At 39.7% G+C, this 18,750-nt stretch overlaps 1 protein-coding gene across 8 annotated transcripts in view; it reads left to right on the plus strand.

Moving 5' to 3' along the window:
- The window catches only part of LOC134349198 (teneurin-2-like), a 3,136,038-nt gene that overhangs the window by 2,827,492 nt on the left and 289,796 nt on the right, over nt 1-18,750 (plus strand). For all 8 annotated transcript variants that reach the window (XM_063053178.1, XM_063053171.1, XM_063053173.1 and 5 more), the window contains one exon: nt 15,305-15,539. In XM_063053178.1, coding sequence (XP_062909248.1) covers nt 15,305-15,539 — 235 coding nt within the window. The remainder of the gene's footprint in view (nt 1-15,304; nt 15,540-18,750) is intronic.

Below are 18,750 nucleotides of genomic sequence, written 5' to 3' on the forward strand. Positions count from 1 at the left end.
GTATGAACATAGATTTCTCCTTTAGATAAATTAATTCCACCCCCCCATCCCCTACTCCTCTATGCTCCACTCTGACCTTTTACCTCTTCTCACCTGCCTATCACTTCCCCATGGGTCTCCTCCTCCTCTTTCTCCTGTGGTCCACTCTCCTCTCCTTCTTCTCCAGCCCTTGACCTTTCCCACCTACCTGGCTTCACCTATCACCTCCCAGCTAGCCTCTTTCTCCTCCCTCCACCTTTTTATTCTGGCATCTTCCCTCTTCCCTCTCAGTCCTGCAGAGGGGTCTCAGCCCAAACTCGACTGTTCATTCATTTCCATAGATGCTGCCTGACCTGCTGAGTCCCACTATTATTGTGTGTGTGTTGCTCCAGAAATAACCATTTCGTCTTCCTAGGTCAGAGTTGAGTTTTAACATTTGTCTTTTGTATAAACTATTGGTCCTTTTCCTTACTGTGAGGAAGACTGTACTTTGAAACCAAAGGAGTTTTATTTGCTGAGAGCAGTTTGGTTTTGTTTTCTTTCATGTTACTGTACATTATCCTACAGTTTCTACAAAAGGTGTGATCTAGAGATGTTACCAAATAGAATGCTGTCCTTCCAACTCTGGGTTTAAGGTCTGAATTAATGCTCAAGCAAATGTGATACAAATTCTTACTCTTTCTGTTAGCTATAAGAGTTCATACTGAAATTTGTGCAATTTTAGTCCCATGCTATATAAGTGTATTTAGATAACTCTGTAAATAATAATTCCTTCTAAAAGTCCAATTTTACAATTTCTGTTGGTCTATTTCAGTTCACCATCATGCCGGCTAACCCTTCAGATACCAGCCAGAAGTTTGCAAAATAAATTATAATATTAATCTTCTGATTTAGGTGTGTCTATTGTCTACATACTTAAAATGTGGTGAGAAAATTAACAACAAATTTGTCATTGGATTGATTGAACTTAACATGCAGTATAATAGCATTTATGCATTCAGTCCATTTAAAGTCAATAGATTTGAATTTTAGGCATTGCACAGATGCAACTATATTGCACAACTAGCACTTTTGATCTAGGATCAAATGTAGAGGTTGAGAGTCCATTATATCAGTCAATCTATTACACTGCTACGCTTGAAGTCAGTCAATCCCTTCCACTAAGCCTCTGTATCTTTAATGATGCAGAGACTGACCTGCTCCCAGTGGTATCCTATACCTACTGGCAATGTGAAATAACATCCTACAGTGACTTACATTGTGTTCTTTTGGTTTGCCTCATTACTTTGGGAGGAGTGCTTCATTAGTCAGCTGATTTCCTGAACGCATGGAAACTTGGGAAAAGAAAGAAGGCATTTTGCCCCTCAGACCTGTTCCACCATTCATGCATATTATGTCATTCCTTCATATTCCCATATCCCTTTCATTTTCAGCAATGTCTTTAATACTAGACAGCGAATCAAGGAATCCTAGTTTGACTCTTCTGCCGGTATTACCCACTCCTCTTCTTGAAAACTTAATTTCAAGGAAATACAGTTGTACGAGCTGTCCTTACAAGTAACTTGAGGAACTTGGGCATTATTCCAGAGAAGCTACACTGTAGCAAAGCCAATATATCCTTCCCTAGCTTTGTTACTTAAAAACATTTGTATGGACTTGCAGATATAAACCATATTAGTGAAGATTTAGATGGGAGAGAAGAGAAGGAGAAAGTAACAAATGTCTGCTGTTAATAAAGAAGAAATCCATTTTTTATTTGCAGGTGTATAGTTATTATATTTAACCACGTAAGTCATTTGCGGCCATCTTTAGGGCATTCCTGGTGAGAACTTCAGTGTCTTTGATAAATTGAATGAATACTCTTGTCATTTAGATAATACGCCTCAGGAAATCCAAAAGAAAACTTGACAATATCTTGTTCCTTCAAATTAAAGAGTGATCTGTTCCTAAATACAGTTTAAGCTTAGCTTCTCATTATTGAGAACATAAAAGGTTAAATATTCAGTGATTAGATGGTAGAATCAGCTTAGGTAAGGAATTTAGAAGTTTAGTGACAGCTCAGTAGAATAACAAGGTAGGCGTCTATATATAAGTCTTCAACACAACGTATCCTGGGAAAATCTAATTCAACAAATCTTGGAGCAGGCCCAGCAATAACAATGCATTGCATTCAATTGCATTGTTCTGTTGCAGATTTCTCCATAGACTTCATTGGCCCATGTCCAAATGTTTCTCCAATGTGAGTCAAAAATGTAGGATTTAAGATTCAGCTCCAATTAAGAGCAAATCCTTTTCAAGTACCAAGGCTTAATTTGGTTTATTTTTTTTAATCGTCATAAATCAATGAAACAAATGTATAGCAGTATCTTTGCCAGTAACTTAATGATAAGAAAGGCAAGTATCAGAGGGTGCAGAAAGTCTGCAGCAAGATATAGATAGATGTAGTGAGTGGTCAAAGGTCTGATAGATGGAGTACAAAGTGGTAAATACGGGGTCATCCCCTTTGGAAGGAAAATAGAAGATCAGATTAATATTCGAATGGCAAAAGATTGCAGCATGCTGTGGTGCAGAGGGACTTGGAGTGCTGGTGCATGAATCACAAAAGGTCGGTTTGCAGGTGCCACAGATTATCAAGAAGACAAATGGAATATTGGCTTTGATTGCAGGAAGGATTGATTTTAAGAGCGTGCTGCAAATGTGCAGGATACCAGTGAGGTCGCAACTAGAATACTATGTGCAGTTCTGGTCTCCTTAGTTGAGGAAGGACATACCGGCTTTGGTGGTGGTGCAGAAGTGGTTCACCAGATTGATTCTGAAGACAAGGGATTATTCTACGAGGAGAGATTGAGCCACCTGGGACTGTACTTATTGGAATTTGCAAGAATGAGAGGGGATCTTAAAGAGACCTATAAAATTATTAAAGGGATAGATAAGATAGAAGCAGGAAAGATGTTTTCACTGGTAAATGAGATTAGAACTAGGGGATAAATGAGGAATAGATTTAGGACAGAGATGAGGAAAAACTGCATTCCCCAGAGATGAGTGAATCTGTAGAATTTTCTGCCCGTAGAAAGCAATAGAGACTACTCATTAACTATATTTATGACACAGTTAGAAAGATATTTTCAAAGCAGGGAATTAAGGGTTATGGGGAAAAGGCAGGTAGATGGAGTCCATTGCTAGATCAGCCATGATTTTATTTAATGGTGGAGCAAGATTGATCAGCCAGATAACCTAGACCTGCTTCTATTTCTTGTGTTTCTTATGTTTTAATGCAGTAAAAACAGAGGCAAAGATTATAAATTAAAAGCAGTATTTGCAAAGAATAAACCTGCAAGTATTTGACTTGGTCAATAGGAATCAAGTTCAATTCAAGGTAGATTTTGCTATTTAATTCACTGGGTGTGGTGTAATATTTTCAGGCTAGGGAGAGGGGAAACTACAAGCTTTCCCGAATCCTTGAGTTTTAATGGGGGTGGATAATATACTAAACAATCATAGGTACTCAATTTCAAAGTACAATTTAATATCAAAGTATGTATATGTTACCATATACAACCTTGAGATTCATTTTCTTGCAGAAATGAAATCAAATTTATGAAAAACTACACATGAACAAAGACTGACAAACAACCAATGTACAAAAGAGGATGGATTGTACAAATAGAAAAATACTGGGAACATGAGTTTCTGAGATTGCACATAACAGACGATCTCACCCAGTTCCTCAACACCACCTCTTTGGTCAAGAAAGCCGAGAAACATCTCCACTTCCTCAGGAGCTTGAGGAACTTGAACTTTCTCCTCCCCCTCCCCCATTTTAAGCAATTTTTACAGGAGTACCATCCAGTGTTCTGACCAGGTGCATCACCATCTAGTATGGGAATTGCAAGGCGTCTGGCTGCATATTCCTACAAAGGATTGTGAGGACTACTGAGAGGATCATCTTCCACCCATTAGAGATATTTATCAGGAGCACTGCATGTGCAGGGCCCTTAGTATTGTCAATGATCCCTCCCATCTGACCAACAATCTCTTTGACTCCCTACCATCAAGCAGGAGGTACCATAGCATTAGAATAAGAACTGTTGTGATGGATAAAAGCTTCCCCCACCCCCCCCCCACTCCCACACTGTACGACTACTGAACTCCCTGCTACCACCCAGGTTTCTTTATGTATGAAGTGCCAGTATTATTTTACTGTCTACTATTAAACTATTCACAAATACACATTTAAAAGTTGCTGGTGAATGCAGCAGGCCAGGCAGCATCTCTAGGAAGAGGTACGGTCAACGTTTTGGGCCGAGACCCTTCGTCAGGACTTACTGAAAGAAGAGATGGTAAGAGATTTGAAAGTGGGAGGGGGAGGGGGAGATCCGAAATGATAGGAGAAGACAGGAGGGGGAGGGATGAAGCCAAGAGCTGGAAAGTTGATAGGTAAAAGGGATATGAAAGGATCATGGGTCGGGAGGCCTAGGGAAAAAGAAAGAGGGAGGGTGTTGTTCCTCCAACCTAAGTGTGGCTTCATCCTGAGAGTAGAGGAGGCCGTGGATAGACATATCAGAATGGGAATGGGACGTGGAATTAAAATGTGTGGCCACTGGGAGATCTGCTTGTGTGTTGAGTGTGTTGCTTGAAATTCCAGCATCTGCAGATTTCCTCATGTTTGCATTCACAAATACACATTATTATTTCTAAATTTATTAGTGGTAATATTACTTTATGTGTTATGTGGCTGAGTTACAGTAGATGTACTGTGTTGTGAATCTTAGTCTGGAGGCACGTTGTTTTGCTTGGTGGTTTATTGAATGACAACAAACTGAACTTGAACTTGTAAAGAGCCCTAGAAAGTAAGTCTATCGATTGCAAAATCCATTCAGAGTTGTGGTGAGTGAAGTTATCCATACCGGTTCGGGAGCCTAATAGTTAAAGAGTCCTTGAAAGTGAGTCTGTCGGTTGTAGAATCCATTCAGAGTTGTGGTGATTGAAGTTTTCCACACCCGTTCAGGAGCCTGAAGTTTGTAGGTAATAAGTGTTCCTGAACCTGGTGGTGTGGGACCGAAGGCTTCTATACTTCTTGCCCGATGGTAGTAATGAGAAGAAAGCAAGGCTTGAATAGTGAGGATGTTTGATGATGGATGCTGCTTTCCAGAGGCAGTGCCTGTGATGGGTTGGCTATACCTACTACTTTCTATAAACTTTTCTATTCCTGGGCATTGGTGTTTCCATATCAGTCTCTGATGTGACCAGTTAAGATACTCTCCATTGTGCACCCAAGGAAGCACTTTGGGTAGTTGAAGTTAATCCATCCAAAATAGGGAGAGGACTGTCAGGCGTTTCGGGGTTGTTTTGTATTCTGAAAATTTCTTTAGTGACATTGGACCTCCAGAGAGAAACAGGAAATTTTGCTATTACTTTCTAAAAATGTTCTCCTTGAATTTTTGCCTGTACCATCACTGCCAAAGTAAATCAGTCACCTGACTTGGCAAAAATAGATCATATTTCTGAACAAAATTCAGTTGCATTTTCCATTTAAAAGTGACATTTATGCCTTCTGCGCCATTATTTGCCAGCAGGGGGCAGTACACCCACTGGTGATATTCTGCGATTTGTTTTAATCTGCCATTCTTTGTTTACCTTTCTTGACATGGTTCTTGCAACACTTTGTGCCATTTAACTGACATAAACATCACACTCATTGAAAGTGCTGTTGCTGCTGATAACAATACTCTCGGAGCTCTTTTTTTCCTAATTTCCTTTTTTTATTGCGATATTTGTCTTCTATTGTCATTTAACTTACCATATACTCCAGCTTTTAAAATGTCAAGTGAGTCAATAGCTGGAATGATGACCACGGGGAGGCTCTTCAGTATTTTTTCTTGATCGTGCCACATAAATAAAATGTGACTAAAATAACAGAGCATAAAAAGGCTGTTTACAGAGTGATGACAATGGTGGCAATGTACTGAGTCACGGGATGCAGATTTTGAGCTAATCTCTCACATGGGAGTTCCCATTCTTGACTCTGCAATTGTGGGATCACAATAAGTAAAGGCCATCCAGTTCTCTCTCTGTTCTCCCATCCAAAACAGAAGCAAAGAGACAATAATCTCTCAGTATGTTATGCAGAGGACATTTAAAAAACATACCTGCAAGTAGCCAAGTACTCTGAAGCAAACAGAGGCCTGAGATGAGACAGTTTCAAATATGCAAAAGATCTCCATCGGCAATAATTATTTTGTTAATGTGGTCACCACCTTTAGGCAATGCTTTGTGCAGCCAGCTGCATTCTGGTCTTGCAGTGACATTTGGTGAGGTAAGCCCCAGAAAGAAATTGTTCAAGTGAGTGCAGTTTTAGCTACATCTGCAAGCTCTGCCAGCATTTGCACAACAGAAACATCTTTGTTAATAATTTAATTAAAGAATAACATTTCTAATTTCTTACCTGTAGTAGATAAATTAAACTATCAATGAATAATAGTAAATAAGGAAGATATTGAATTTATGAATTTTAGATGACATCACTGAAGTAAGATATCAAATGCCAGGCACAATTTTTCCATACTGAGATAACCCATGGATACATGTAAGTGGAACAATACGAACAAAATGCTGGAGGCACTCAGTGGGGTTAGGCAGCACCTACGGAGGGAAATGAACAAATGAACAGAGGGCTGAAACCTGTCCTGTGTCTCCCAGATTTGCGAGGCATTTGAGGGTACATGATGGAACAGAAAAAGCTGCATTCAAGCCATTGGATTTCCAGGTAAATATTCAGTATAAAGAAAGGAAAGAGAGGAAGGAAAACTTCTCTTTGTTTATTGAGCTGCCTGTTACAGATAAACCAAAGCAAATGAAAGTAAAGATTTTACTATATCTCAGTGGTGACAAGGGTAAAGAATTGTAGCAGATCATACTGAACTAAGAAAGTTGCAGGGAATATCCGTGAGGATGCAGAGATTCTCTGCAACCCATACAGATGTATTTGCTGTTGACACACTTAGCCAAGGTAATCTCAAGGACGCAACAGATGCCCAGTGAGCTGACCTTGAGACAGAACAGTGAAGCACATTGCAACCTCTCAGTAGCTCATGAATTAGGTTGACATGGCTGTCAGACAAGATGATATGATCTAGTTCTTGAAGCACATGTTTCAGATGAGATGGAATCAGACGGTCTGTTGTTGAACCTATTCTTGCACTATCTTTCCACATGAGAGATTAACTGGGCATTCAATGTGACCTGACTGTCAGAGATGCAAGGTCAATTGAGATAAAATAAAAAATGTTCAAAGAAGGGAGTAAGAGATTGCCTCCAAAGAGCAGGAGGAAATGTCTGCTGGCTAGGGATGAATGGAGACATCAGGGACTGTGTGGAGAAATGTCAGACCTGCAAATCTCTAGAAAGCCACTAGCCAAGTCAGGTCAGATCTATTTCACCTGGATGGGAAAATGAATTTTTTTAAATATAATTTTTGGGAGATAAACCTCTGAAACCACCTAATTACTGTGAATAATTTGCAAGTTTAAATAGTCGGATATGGCATCATTTTGGTGCTAATCAAGTAATGGGTCACAGTTCATAGCCAACAGTTTGTGAGATTTTTGAACAAGTGGCAGGCAACTTATTCTCTGCAGAGTAAGGGAAAGACAGGCAGGCCTGTGACACAGACAAGGTCACAAGGAATGGTGAGAAGTCTTCCACAGACACATTTTTATTCATTTATGGGTATGGGTGTCATTGGCAACGTTGGCATTTTTTGCTGTCCCTCATTTCCTCAGAGCTGAGATGACAACTGAGAATCAGCCTCAGTGCTGGATCCACAGTTACATCGAAACCAGAGTAGATTTAGTTCCCTGGCTGTCCTGATGGAGCTCAAACACACACCAAATAGTTATTAGTTCAGTGACTTGATCACTTGACTATAGTATTCAACCCACCTTCTCAATATTATTTTATTTGCACCGTGTGTCTTCATTGGCCATTGGTGCTAATGCGTCTTTGTTATTTTATGTATAGCTTTTCGTAAAATTCTGTTGTATTTCCTTTTTCCTGTAAATGCCTGCAAGAAAATGAATGTCTAGGTAGTATGTGGTAACATTAGCCAGCCAGTGGTGTAGTGGCATCCGCACCAGACTTCCATATGAGCAGTCGTGGGTTCAATTTCAGCCGTCTCCTTGCACGCTTTCCATATGTGCTGGGTTGAGCGTCAAGCTAGCAACTCGGCCTCGTGGAAAACAGACAAATGTTTAAGATACTGCAAGGATGCCGTCCGATGCGTCACAAGGTGCAGAGAGAGGAACAAAAAAAAAATGGTAACATATATGTACTTCTGTCATACATTTACTTTGAACTTTAGTTGAAAGGGAGAGAAATGTGCGGTTACTAAATCAGGGGAATAAAGGACTGGTACAGTGGGCCCAGCTGGGGAAGTTAGATGGAAGGAGAAAATTAAGTAGAGGATCAATTTAATCTCAAAGATAGGAATTCTAATTTGACAGATTTACCACCTTTCCCAGTGTGATGAGGACAAAACAGTGACCTGAGAAAAACTGAGAACAAAACGCAATTACTGCATACTAACAATTTCCTCAGGGAACAAACTGGAGGGAGCAATTGGCTGCAAGACACAGTCAATGAAGCATAATTGCCTAAACACTCTGGATTAATGTCCATTGCTCTAAACACGGTTGGATTTTTTACATTTTAAGGTCATTACTATCTCTACAAATTTAGCTATTTGTAAAATCTCAAATTAAAGTTTATAGTATGTTACAATTGTTGTGAATATACATTCATATTTACAAAAACGAGAAACTGTGGAGTAGTAAGGATTCCAATACATTATCCTTACTTTTCATCTATTAATTAAATTCATCAGAAAACAAATCATTGGCTAAAATTGTATTTAAAATTAATATTGTTTATGTGGATAGAAGCATACTCCGTAGCCATTTTCAGTGCAATATATATCCATATGAATAATTTCACTTGCAAGAGGTCTACAGCTCATGCTCTCAGTATTTTCTTTTGGAGTTTGTCTTCTTTTACACATTGATTGGTTGTCAGCCTTTATGTGTAGTTCATCATTGATTCTCTTGTATTTCTGTTTTACTGTGAATGCCTGCAAGAAAATGAATCTCAAGGTTGTATATGGTGACAGGTACATACTCTGATAATAAATTTACTTTGATCTTTGAATTCTGGTGCCATCTGCAGTGCCTTATCGAGTTGAGTTTAATAAACATTACATCCAATAGCCTACCTTAAGTGTAGACTTATATAATAGTTTAAAAATTACAAATATACTGTATACATAAACCCTTTTACCCTTCCTGTCAACAGTACAATTTGTAATCTTACTGTCATATATCTTAACCGAGATAAGATTCAGATTACATACCCACACCTTCAATATTTTTGCCTTTATGACGTTGACTCAATTTTCTCTGCCTTAACTCTGCTACTCTGTCAGAGTCACTTCTCTGTGCTTTTGTTATCTCCAGACACTGTTATAACATGGCTGACCTCCCATGTCTTATCCTCTGTAGACCTGATGGGTTGGGAACTGCATCCCATTTGGAAACGTGATGTGTTGAGCAACATAGGGACCTGAAATTGTGCACAAAAGCTGCCTGATGTCCTGGTCTTCAGTGCAATGGGAACATCAGTGATGTTAGTTTCTTCATCTACAAAAATACCTGTGGATTTGTGTTTAATTTTCTCTCTTAAACTGTGGGTTTAAATTCCACATTCCCTTTGAGCACAGGTGAGAAAAAAACATAGTCTGGCTCCAACAAAGTTGAGGAATTAACCCTTGAGGTGAGATGCACAACAGGCTTCACCTGCCCTCTCAGGTGGACATTAAAGACTCCATGGTACGTTAATGAAGAAAAGTAAGGGAGTTATTCCATGGTTCTCCTCAATGTCAACCCCTTGAACAGGATTAATGAAACAGATTACCTTGACATTACCACACTGCCGGTTATTTTAGTTTGCTGTACATGTACTGACTGCCACATTTCCCTAGTTACTATCATAGCTGCATCCCTCAGACATATTTTGACATTTTGAAGTTGCAGAAGGTGCTATAGAAATGCATTTATTATTTTCCTATTACCAAGAGAATTAATCAGTGATTAGCAGTGGTGTTATATTGTGAATTATTTACAACAGATGCAAAAACCTTATGTGTTTTCTAAGCTAACAAAAAAAAGCACCCACCACACCCCATCACCAACTGTCCTTGAAAAATGTTGTGCTCTTTAACTGTTTAAATATAGAAATTGACTTAAGGCTGCACATTGAAAACGGCGGGAGAAACCAACCAGACATCTGAGAGCACTGAAGATATTGCAAACAATGGACATAATTTTGACCATGACACTTCTATTTGTGTAACTTTTATTTATGTATTTATTTTCCCTCCTTTTCTTCCTTTGGCCTTTTCTCCTTGGAGCAACAGAAGGTGAGATCTGACCTGATAAAGGTGTAATAGATGATGAGAGGCATTGATCATGTGGATAGTAAGAGGCGTTTCCCCAGGGCTGAACTGGCTAACACGAGGGGGCTTAGTTCTGAGTTGCTTGGAAGTAGGTACAAGGGGATTGTCAGAGGTAAGTTTTTTTACACAGAGAGTTGGGGGTGTGTGGAATGCACTGCCAATGACATTGGTAGAGGTGGATGCAGTAGGGTCTTTTAAGAGACTCTTAGATAGGTACAATTAGTTCTCCTTCATATAGTCTTCTATTTTACTCATAGCTGAGTGAAATAGAAGACTATATGACGGATAACTCTAGGCAGTTTCTAGACCAGGTTATATGGTCAGCACAACATTGTGGGCTGAAGGGCCTGTAATATGCTGCAGATTTCTATGATTCTATGACTTTTAATTATGATAAAGTGTGGAATAGGCACTTCGAGCCGTGCTGCCCAGCAACCTCCGATTGAACTCTAGCCTAAACACAGGACAATTTACAACGACTGATTAACCTATCAACTGGTATGCCTTTGGACTGTGAGAGGAAACCAGAGCATCTGGAGGAAACCCACACAGTCGCAGGGAGAATGTAGCAACTCTTTACAGACAGTGGCATTAATTGAACCCGGTCACTGGTACTGTAAAACATCGTGCTAACCACTATGCCATTGTGCCACCCTATTGTACATGCATCAGATGTAGTAAATGTAATTGCCTTTGAATCCCAGAGTGAAACTGTCATTCATAATAATAATTACCAATAATTAATATCCCAGATCAGTCCTGGCTTTCTTGCCCGTTTTCCACAAAGTTTATAAACTCAGGCCTCGGGTCCCAAAGTGAAGCACAAAATCTTGACTGACTCTTCCATGTAAAGCTAAGTTTTACACTGTCAAGCATTTTCTTAATTGGATTAGATATTAAACTGGGGTCCTCTCCACTGTTTTGATATGTTAGCAAATTGTTAGAGGACTAACTGTGTGTATGCATTGGGAAGGAGGGAAGCGACTTATTGTGCTGTTGTTATTTTGTTGTTACTGCTCTGTTGTTGTTGCTGTTGCTTGTCTCGTTCTGCAAACATTTTTGGCGTGCTATATTCAAGCCGGAATATGCAGCAAAACTTGTGGGCTGCCCCCAGCTCATTGTTAGGTTGTGCCGGTTGTTAACACAGATGTCACATTTCAATGTATGTTTTAATTTATTTGTGACAAAGAAATGAATTTGAATCTGAATTCTGAATTGCCATATCACAATGCTGTGCTCTACAGAAACAGTGAGTTCTTCCACTATTCCTGGATTCAATAAAATGTGACATTTGGTTATGAAAACATTTGTAGCTTTCGTAACCAAATTAACTACACTGTTAAAGTTTTACATTGGCTCTGTAGAATGTGAGACAGTCTGTAAAAGAATATAAATTCTGATTTTATTTCCTGCAAATTTAGAGTAATTTAACTGTAATAAAACTTGTGAAATAGTTGCCATATGTAATATTTTTTATTGCTAATTTCATAGCTTTGAACACAAGGCTATCAAATTGTTCATACCCAGAATTTTAAAATGATGTCTCTGGATATGTTATCTTTAGTGGGAAAACAATCTGAATTCATTGAACCAGGACAAAAGGTTGTTTAAATAAAATTTGTTTGGAGATGAAGTTGCAGGACTTCAAAGCAGATAAGACATTCCCCAGTGTATTTTTGAATTATCTATTCTTAACCACTTTGAGTGGTTGCAGTTAAGCAAGGTTGAGACACTTGAACCAGTAGAGATACAGGTGAAAATGTTTATCATGATATTTGAGGATGCACACTGAGTTTGTGTAATATCGTGTTTTTGAGATCCAATTTGTGCACTGGTTCATGAAGTTTTTTAATCTCAATCCCATTTTTAAATTGAACATTTAAAGAACACAAAGAACAAATCACTGTTATTGTTCCCTATCCTTGTTTCCAGCTGTAAAACCTATCAAATGATCTTAACTTGTGAAAGGTTGATATTTCACCTTGCAGCGCAAGAAAACATTGAAAGTTGAAATCACTATTTCTTTTTTTTTTATTTTCCAGATTATTGTATTGTTTGATGCTTCTCTATTTAGATTTCCTTCTTTTCTTATAACACCCCAATCCCACTGCAGAATTTGATAAAGGAAAACAGGTGTAATGCTGGGGGTGGTAGGGACAGGCGCTGAAGGAATCTCGCATTGCATTTTGACACCAACTCCCCACTCTTCCTTCCTCCATTCCCCATCACAACCCCACCTCCCAAAGTACATACAGCTAGACTACTGAATAATTCTCATCAAAATTATCTTGTCAATATTCCAACCAGTAAAGTTCATCACAGGTGGCATGTTGGCATCCAGCACAACTTGTGTCCATGAAGATAAAAGTGCTAGCTTAGTCAGTTTAGCATGTCTTACCCTCTCTGAACATCAAATGGGATTGATAGATGTCTCTGAAAGCAGAATTCGTTGGTGTGGTTAATGTCATTTTACAGCTGATGGAAATTTTGATTGTTTCTTATTTTGAATATCCAATTTATTATTAGTATATCCTGTACAGCAGTTAACTACTACAGGGGACTGTAATCAAGGTCCTACAGTTGTTTTTTTTCCATGACAATTTGCTGTTAGAGAAAGCCTAGCAGTACATTTTCCCTCTTCAAATGGGCTTTTGCAATGCTTGCTTAACTCAAAATGGTCTGCTAAGAGAGTATCTCACTGGAAAAATAAACTATAAACTATCTAAGTTTACAACCCAATTCAATCATTAGGCATCACACACAAAATTCTGGAGGAACTCAGCAGGCCAGGTAGCATCCATTACTTCAGAATCAGAATTAGGTTCATTATCACCAGCATGTGACATGAAATTTGTTAACTTAGTAGCAGGAGTTCAATGCAATACATAATATAGAAGAAAAATAATAATCAATAAATCATATTTAGTATACTTTATACAGTATATGTATATTGAATAGATTAAAAATCATGCAAAAAACAGAAATGTTCATCCCTCCCCCCCCTGGTTTCACCTACTACCTTGCGTTTCTCTCTCCTCTCTCCCAACTTTTAAATCTACTCCTTATCTTTTTTTCTTCAGTCCTGCCAAAGGATCTTGGCCCAAAATGCCAACTGTACTTTTTCCCATAGATGCTACCTGGCCTTCTGAGTTAATCCAGCATTTTGTGTGCGTTGCTTGGATTTCCAGCATCTGCAGATATTCGCTTGTCAATCAGTAGGCATAACTGTTACCCCATCATCATCTGTAGTTTTTATAGCCAGGGGTGGAAATGGGACAAGCTCCCACTACCTATTAAATGCTCCCAATGGCGTGTGCCCCAAATAGCCTCTGACAATGAAATCCATCTCCTGTCCTTCATATGTGGCTTAGCTACTAAGCCCAGCGGAACTGTTTCTACAAAAAAGGCAAGGGGCAAGGGTGGGTTACTGGCACTTTAAACGAGGTGCTTCGGCCAGATGGGGCTCATTAGCCATGGCTGTCAGCTCATCTAGGAGAAGGAAAACTCAGATCTCAAACCTCCGCTGCCTTGCAGCTATACCCACTCATGGGAAAGGCTTTGGGAATAAACCCTAAGGGAAAAATCCGGAGCTGGAGTCCCTAAGACAGTCCTATGTTGAGTTCAACACTGACTGGCAACTCCTGTGACACTACTGGTGCCAAACTGTGTCAGTCCACTGTTCCTTTGGTTCATCAGCTATGTGGAGAGGGGGAGCCTGCTACATGGGCTACAGTTTGTTATTGTACTGCCCTGGCTTGTGTAGCTAGACAGCAAGGGCACATTATCCATAGTTGACCCTGACTGATGGAGACCTTGATGATGAGCAGGACAGGAAAAGATCGACACCCATTAAATAAGTCTGTTTAATGTGAAGATTTCTCCCTTTTTGGTATTTACCAATCGGGACACACAGCATTCCACAATTAGCTCCACAATTATTACTATATAGAAGTAATGTGGTTTTACTCCAAATCAATGTAGCTTAAAAAGATCATATTCTTACATTTGTGCTCTGGTTTCTGTCAGTATTGAAATTGAACAGGGATGCACGCTTGTATAATTAAAACAGTTCAAAATGCTCAACGTAGTCCCTTTGTTATATTTCCTTTAGAATCTGCTTATTACTCTGACATCTACCTCAGCTTGTTAAGAACAAGTGTGGCTCCTCATTAACCCAATTGTTTCTTCACTCTGTGCAGACTGCACAGTTTAATTTGAGTACTCTTTAGATTTCCATGGTGAAAAATTAACTGCTTTAGAATCCTCAGCTTAAAGTCCAGTAAGTATCCATGTGTGCTTGGAGAATAAAAGATAGCAAGGAGTTGGTTACAAGTCAGTAACAGATGAAGGGGTTCTGATGATGACATAAACCACAGGTGCAAAGCTTAAGTAGTTTATCAATGTCATCTGAACCCCCGAGATATGAGGTTGCCTTGAAATAAATTCCTAAGTAGGTGATTATTTGTGATCTAGATAAAAAGATAAATGCTCAGCATTGAAAAAAAGACCAGCATGGCAGAGCTGAGCAGCAAGTTTGCAGATGTGGGGAACAAAAATGGATGATCACAGCAGGTCTGTGATTACATGTCTTGTACTGCAGAACTGTGAAGCTTTATTTGACTGAATTACAAAGAAACAACATTTCAATAAAGACAGTGTAAACAAGTTATTTGAAACCTTTGGTAATTAGATGGTACTTTTTCCCATGGATTAGATGTCAACTGATTTGTAAAAGTTTTTTCTTAAACCTAATCACTTAGCCTGTAGAATAAGAGTGGGCTTCCCAACAAACCAGTCATTGTGTTCTTCCTGTCTCCGCAGGTCCACCAAACCATCATAGTCAGTCCACCCTGCGGCCTCCGCTTCCACCACCTCACAACCAGACGCTGTCACACCACCACTCGTCTGCTAACTCGCTCAATAGGAACTCGCTGACGAACAGAAGGAACCAAATCCACGCGCCTTCCGCTGCGCCCAATGACTTGCCGACGACACCAGAGTCCGTTCAGCTGCAGGACAGCTGGGTTCTCAACAGCAACGTGCCACTGGAGACAAGGTATTGTAAGAGATCGAAGTAAAGTTATTACGAAAGTACATATATGCCACCATATACTGCCCAGGGATTCATTTTCTTGCAGGAATTCACAGAAAATACTAAGAAATTCAATTGAATCAAAAAAACTGTACACAACAAAGATAGACATACAACCAATGTGCAAAAGACAATAACTTGCACAAATATTAAATAAATAGGTAGATAAAGAGATCATATTGACGACATGAATTATAGAGTCCTTGAAAGTGAGTCCATAGGTTGTGGAATCAGATCAATGCTGGGATGAGTGATGTTATCCACATTGGTTCAGGAGTCAGATGTTTGAGGGGTAATAACTGTTCCTGAACCTGGTGGTGTAGGACCTAAGGCTCCACTACCTCCTTCCTGGAGGCTGCAGTGAGAGGAGAGTAGGTTTGTTGTTAACATTTGGTCAACAAACACAAAATGCTGGAGGAACTTAGCAGGACAGGCAGTATCATAAGACATAGGAGCAGAATTAGGCCATTCAGCCCATTGAATCTGCTCCACCATTCCATCATGGCTGATCCCGGATCCCACTCAACCCTATACACCTGCCCTCTTGCTATATCCTTTGATGCCCCAACTGATCAGGAAATGATCAACTTCCACCTTAAATATACCCACGAACTTGGCCTCCACCGCAATCTGTGGCAGAGCATTCCTCAGATTTACTACTCTCTGTCTAAGAAAAAATTCCTCCTTACCTCTGTTCTATGGAGTATTTATGAAGAAGAATCAACAGTTGACACATTTTCTGTTTGTTGCCTTGGATTTCCAGCATTTGAAGAATCTCTTATATTTGTCTGTATATTGGTCATACGTTTTGAATTTCATTACATCTGATAACATCTCAATCAATCACCCAATCAACTTTACCAGAACATCTCTTGTGGTGTAGAGCCTTCTCTTGACATCCTCCTGACTCATGACAGACAGTACCACCATGGGAAATGAGCTTCTATATTCTAATTTTATTTTTCATTATGGACCAGTATGTATTTAACAATTAGCACATGAATGCAATCAGTTCACTTTGCTGACAGCAGTCAGTGAGAAGCAGCCCAATCAAACTTGTCAGGTCATCCAGGACAACCTGTTAATATAATATATTCTCAATTCTATTGAAATCCAAGATGTAATACCTTGTAAAAATCAATGCATGCATTTCAGAAACTTGGGTGTCATGAAGTTATCCAGCACAGTAATAACTAAGCTCATCCACGCTGACTAAGATGTCTATCCAAGTTAGTCCAATTTGTCTGTGATTGGGCTATATCCCTCTAAGCCTTTGATATCCATTTGCCTGTCTAAATGTCTCTTAAGCATTGAATTTTACACATCTCTACAGTTTCCTCTGGTAGCTTGTTCTGTGTAACTACCACCCTCTGTGCGAAGAAGTATCCCCTCCAGTCCCTTTTAAATCTTTCCCCTTTTGAGACCTGAGATAACAATGCAGATAAATTGTTTGGCATGTCCAGTGATTCAACAGAGGCTCAAGGACCTCAAGAGGCAGAAATAATACATTTTTGTGTGGACTGTTGCTTATTAAACCCTCAACAGCACATTAATCTTAAAGAGTAGTGTTGACTGCAAGAGCTAGCTTTCTATTGACTTTCTCACAGATTCATGCAGAACAGAACAGCTCTTTGGCCCATTGAGGATGCAGTGACCATCAAGCGTCCAATTACACTCATTCTATACTCATCACATTAGTTTGCATTCTCCCAAATTCCCATCAATTCCTCCCAGATCCTGCCACCCATCTGCAGTAGGGGCATTTTTTACAATGCCCAATGAACCTAGCGATCTGCATGTCTTTGAGATGCGAGGGGAAACTGGAGCAGCCAGGGCAACTCTAAGTCACAGGGAGAACGTGCAAACTCCAATCAAATGGCTCCCTAGGTCAAGATCAAACCCAGGTCACTGGAGTTATGAGGCAGCAACTCTACTTAATGCCACCTTAGTATTTTTCAGTAGGCACTGTTATACTCTCCCTCAACCAAGATCACCTTTAGCAGTTGCTTCTGCTGACAAATATATTAGCTCTACATTGCATGTGGAAGGTTGGTTTGCAACCAAGGAGGGATATCCCATAGAGGATCATATGAGTGACCAATAGATGAAGGCACAAAAATTGGATCACATACAGTTGGGTCTCTGCAGAAAAGAAAAGAAACAAACTGCTGGAGATTCTTCACAGGTCAAACAGCATCTGTGGAGGAAAACGGAAATGCTGCATTTGGACTAAGTGTAGAGGGGAGACGGCTGGTATTAAGGAGTGAGAAGGTGGGGTGAGGTAGGGATTGGCAGGCAGTTTTGGGGATGATGGGCAGACAGAGCCAGCTGGGGAGGAGAGAAATGGGGTGGGGGTGTTTTATTGCATTTAGTCCAGAGTAAATAGCATAATCAACCATTTTCAGGTGTAATTGGACTAGTTGAGCCACTAGACATCATTTCCAGTTGGAATCCATGCAACTGCAGCTGACATTTTATTTTATCATTTAGCAATGCATAGTTAAAGCCATCCCAACCCCAAGTCGAGAAATCAACTGAGTTGTCCCAGTGAGGAGTCTGGGGAGGGGCTGTGCCTGAAAGTACGTCTCCCTTCAATTCATGTCAGTTTCTTCCTCAGTGAAAAGTACAAAGCATGCATCTGTCTGCAGGAGGGGCCACCTTGTGATGCCATGTATCAAATATTGACAGGCCTAGGTAGAGTAGATGTTGTGAGGATGTTTCGTATATTGGGGGAGTCTGGGATCAGAATCAGAATAATTAATGTCACTGGCATATGCGATGAAATTTTTTTGTCTTTGCAGCTGAAGTACAATCCAATAAATAGCAATGAGAAAAAAAACTGAATTACATTAAGTATGTTTATTAAGCAGTTAAATTAAATAAGTCGTGAAAAAATAAAAATAAAAAAGTAGTGAGGTGGTGTTCATGGTTTCAATGTCCATTCAGAAATTGGATGGCAGAGTGAAGAAACTGCACCTGAATCATTGAGTGTGTACCTTCGGGCTCCGGTACCTCCTTGCTGATGGTAGCAATGAGAACAGGGCACGTCCTGGGTTACGGGAATCCTGAATAATGGATGACACCTTTTGTGCGGGATCGCTCCTTCAAGATGTCCTGGATGTTGCAGAGACTCACGGCTGTGCTGGAGCTAGGCAACTCTCTGCAGCTTCTTTCG

Source organism: Mobula hypostoma, chromosome 7 (assembly GCF_963921235.1).
Source record: "Mobula hypostoma chromosome 7, sMobHyp1.1, whole genome shotgun sequence".
NCBI lineage: Eukaryota > Metazoa > Chordata > Chondrichthyes > Myliobatiformes > Myliobatidae > Mobula > Mobula hypostoma.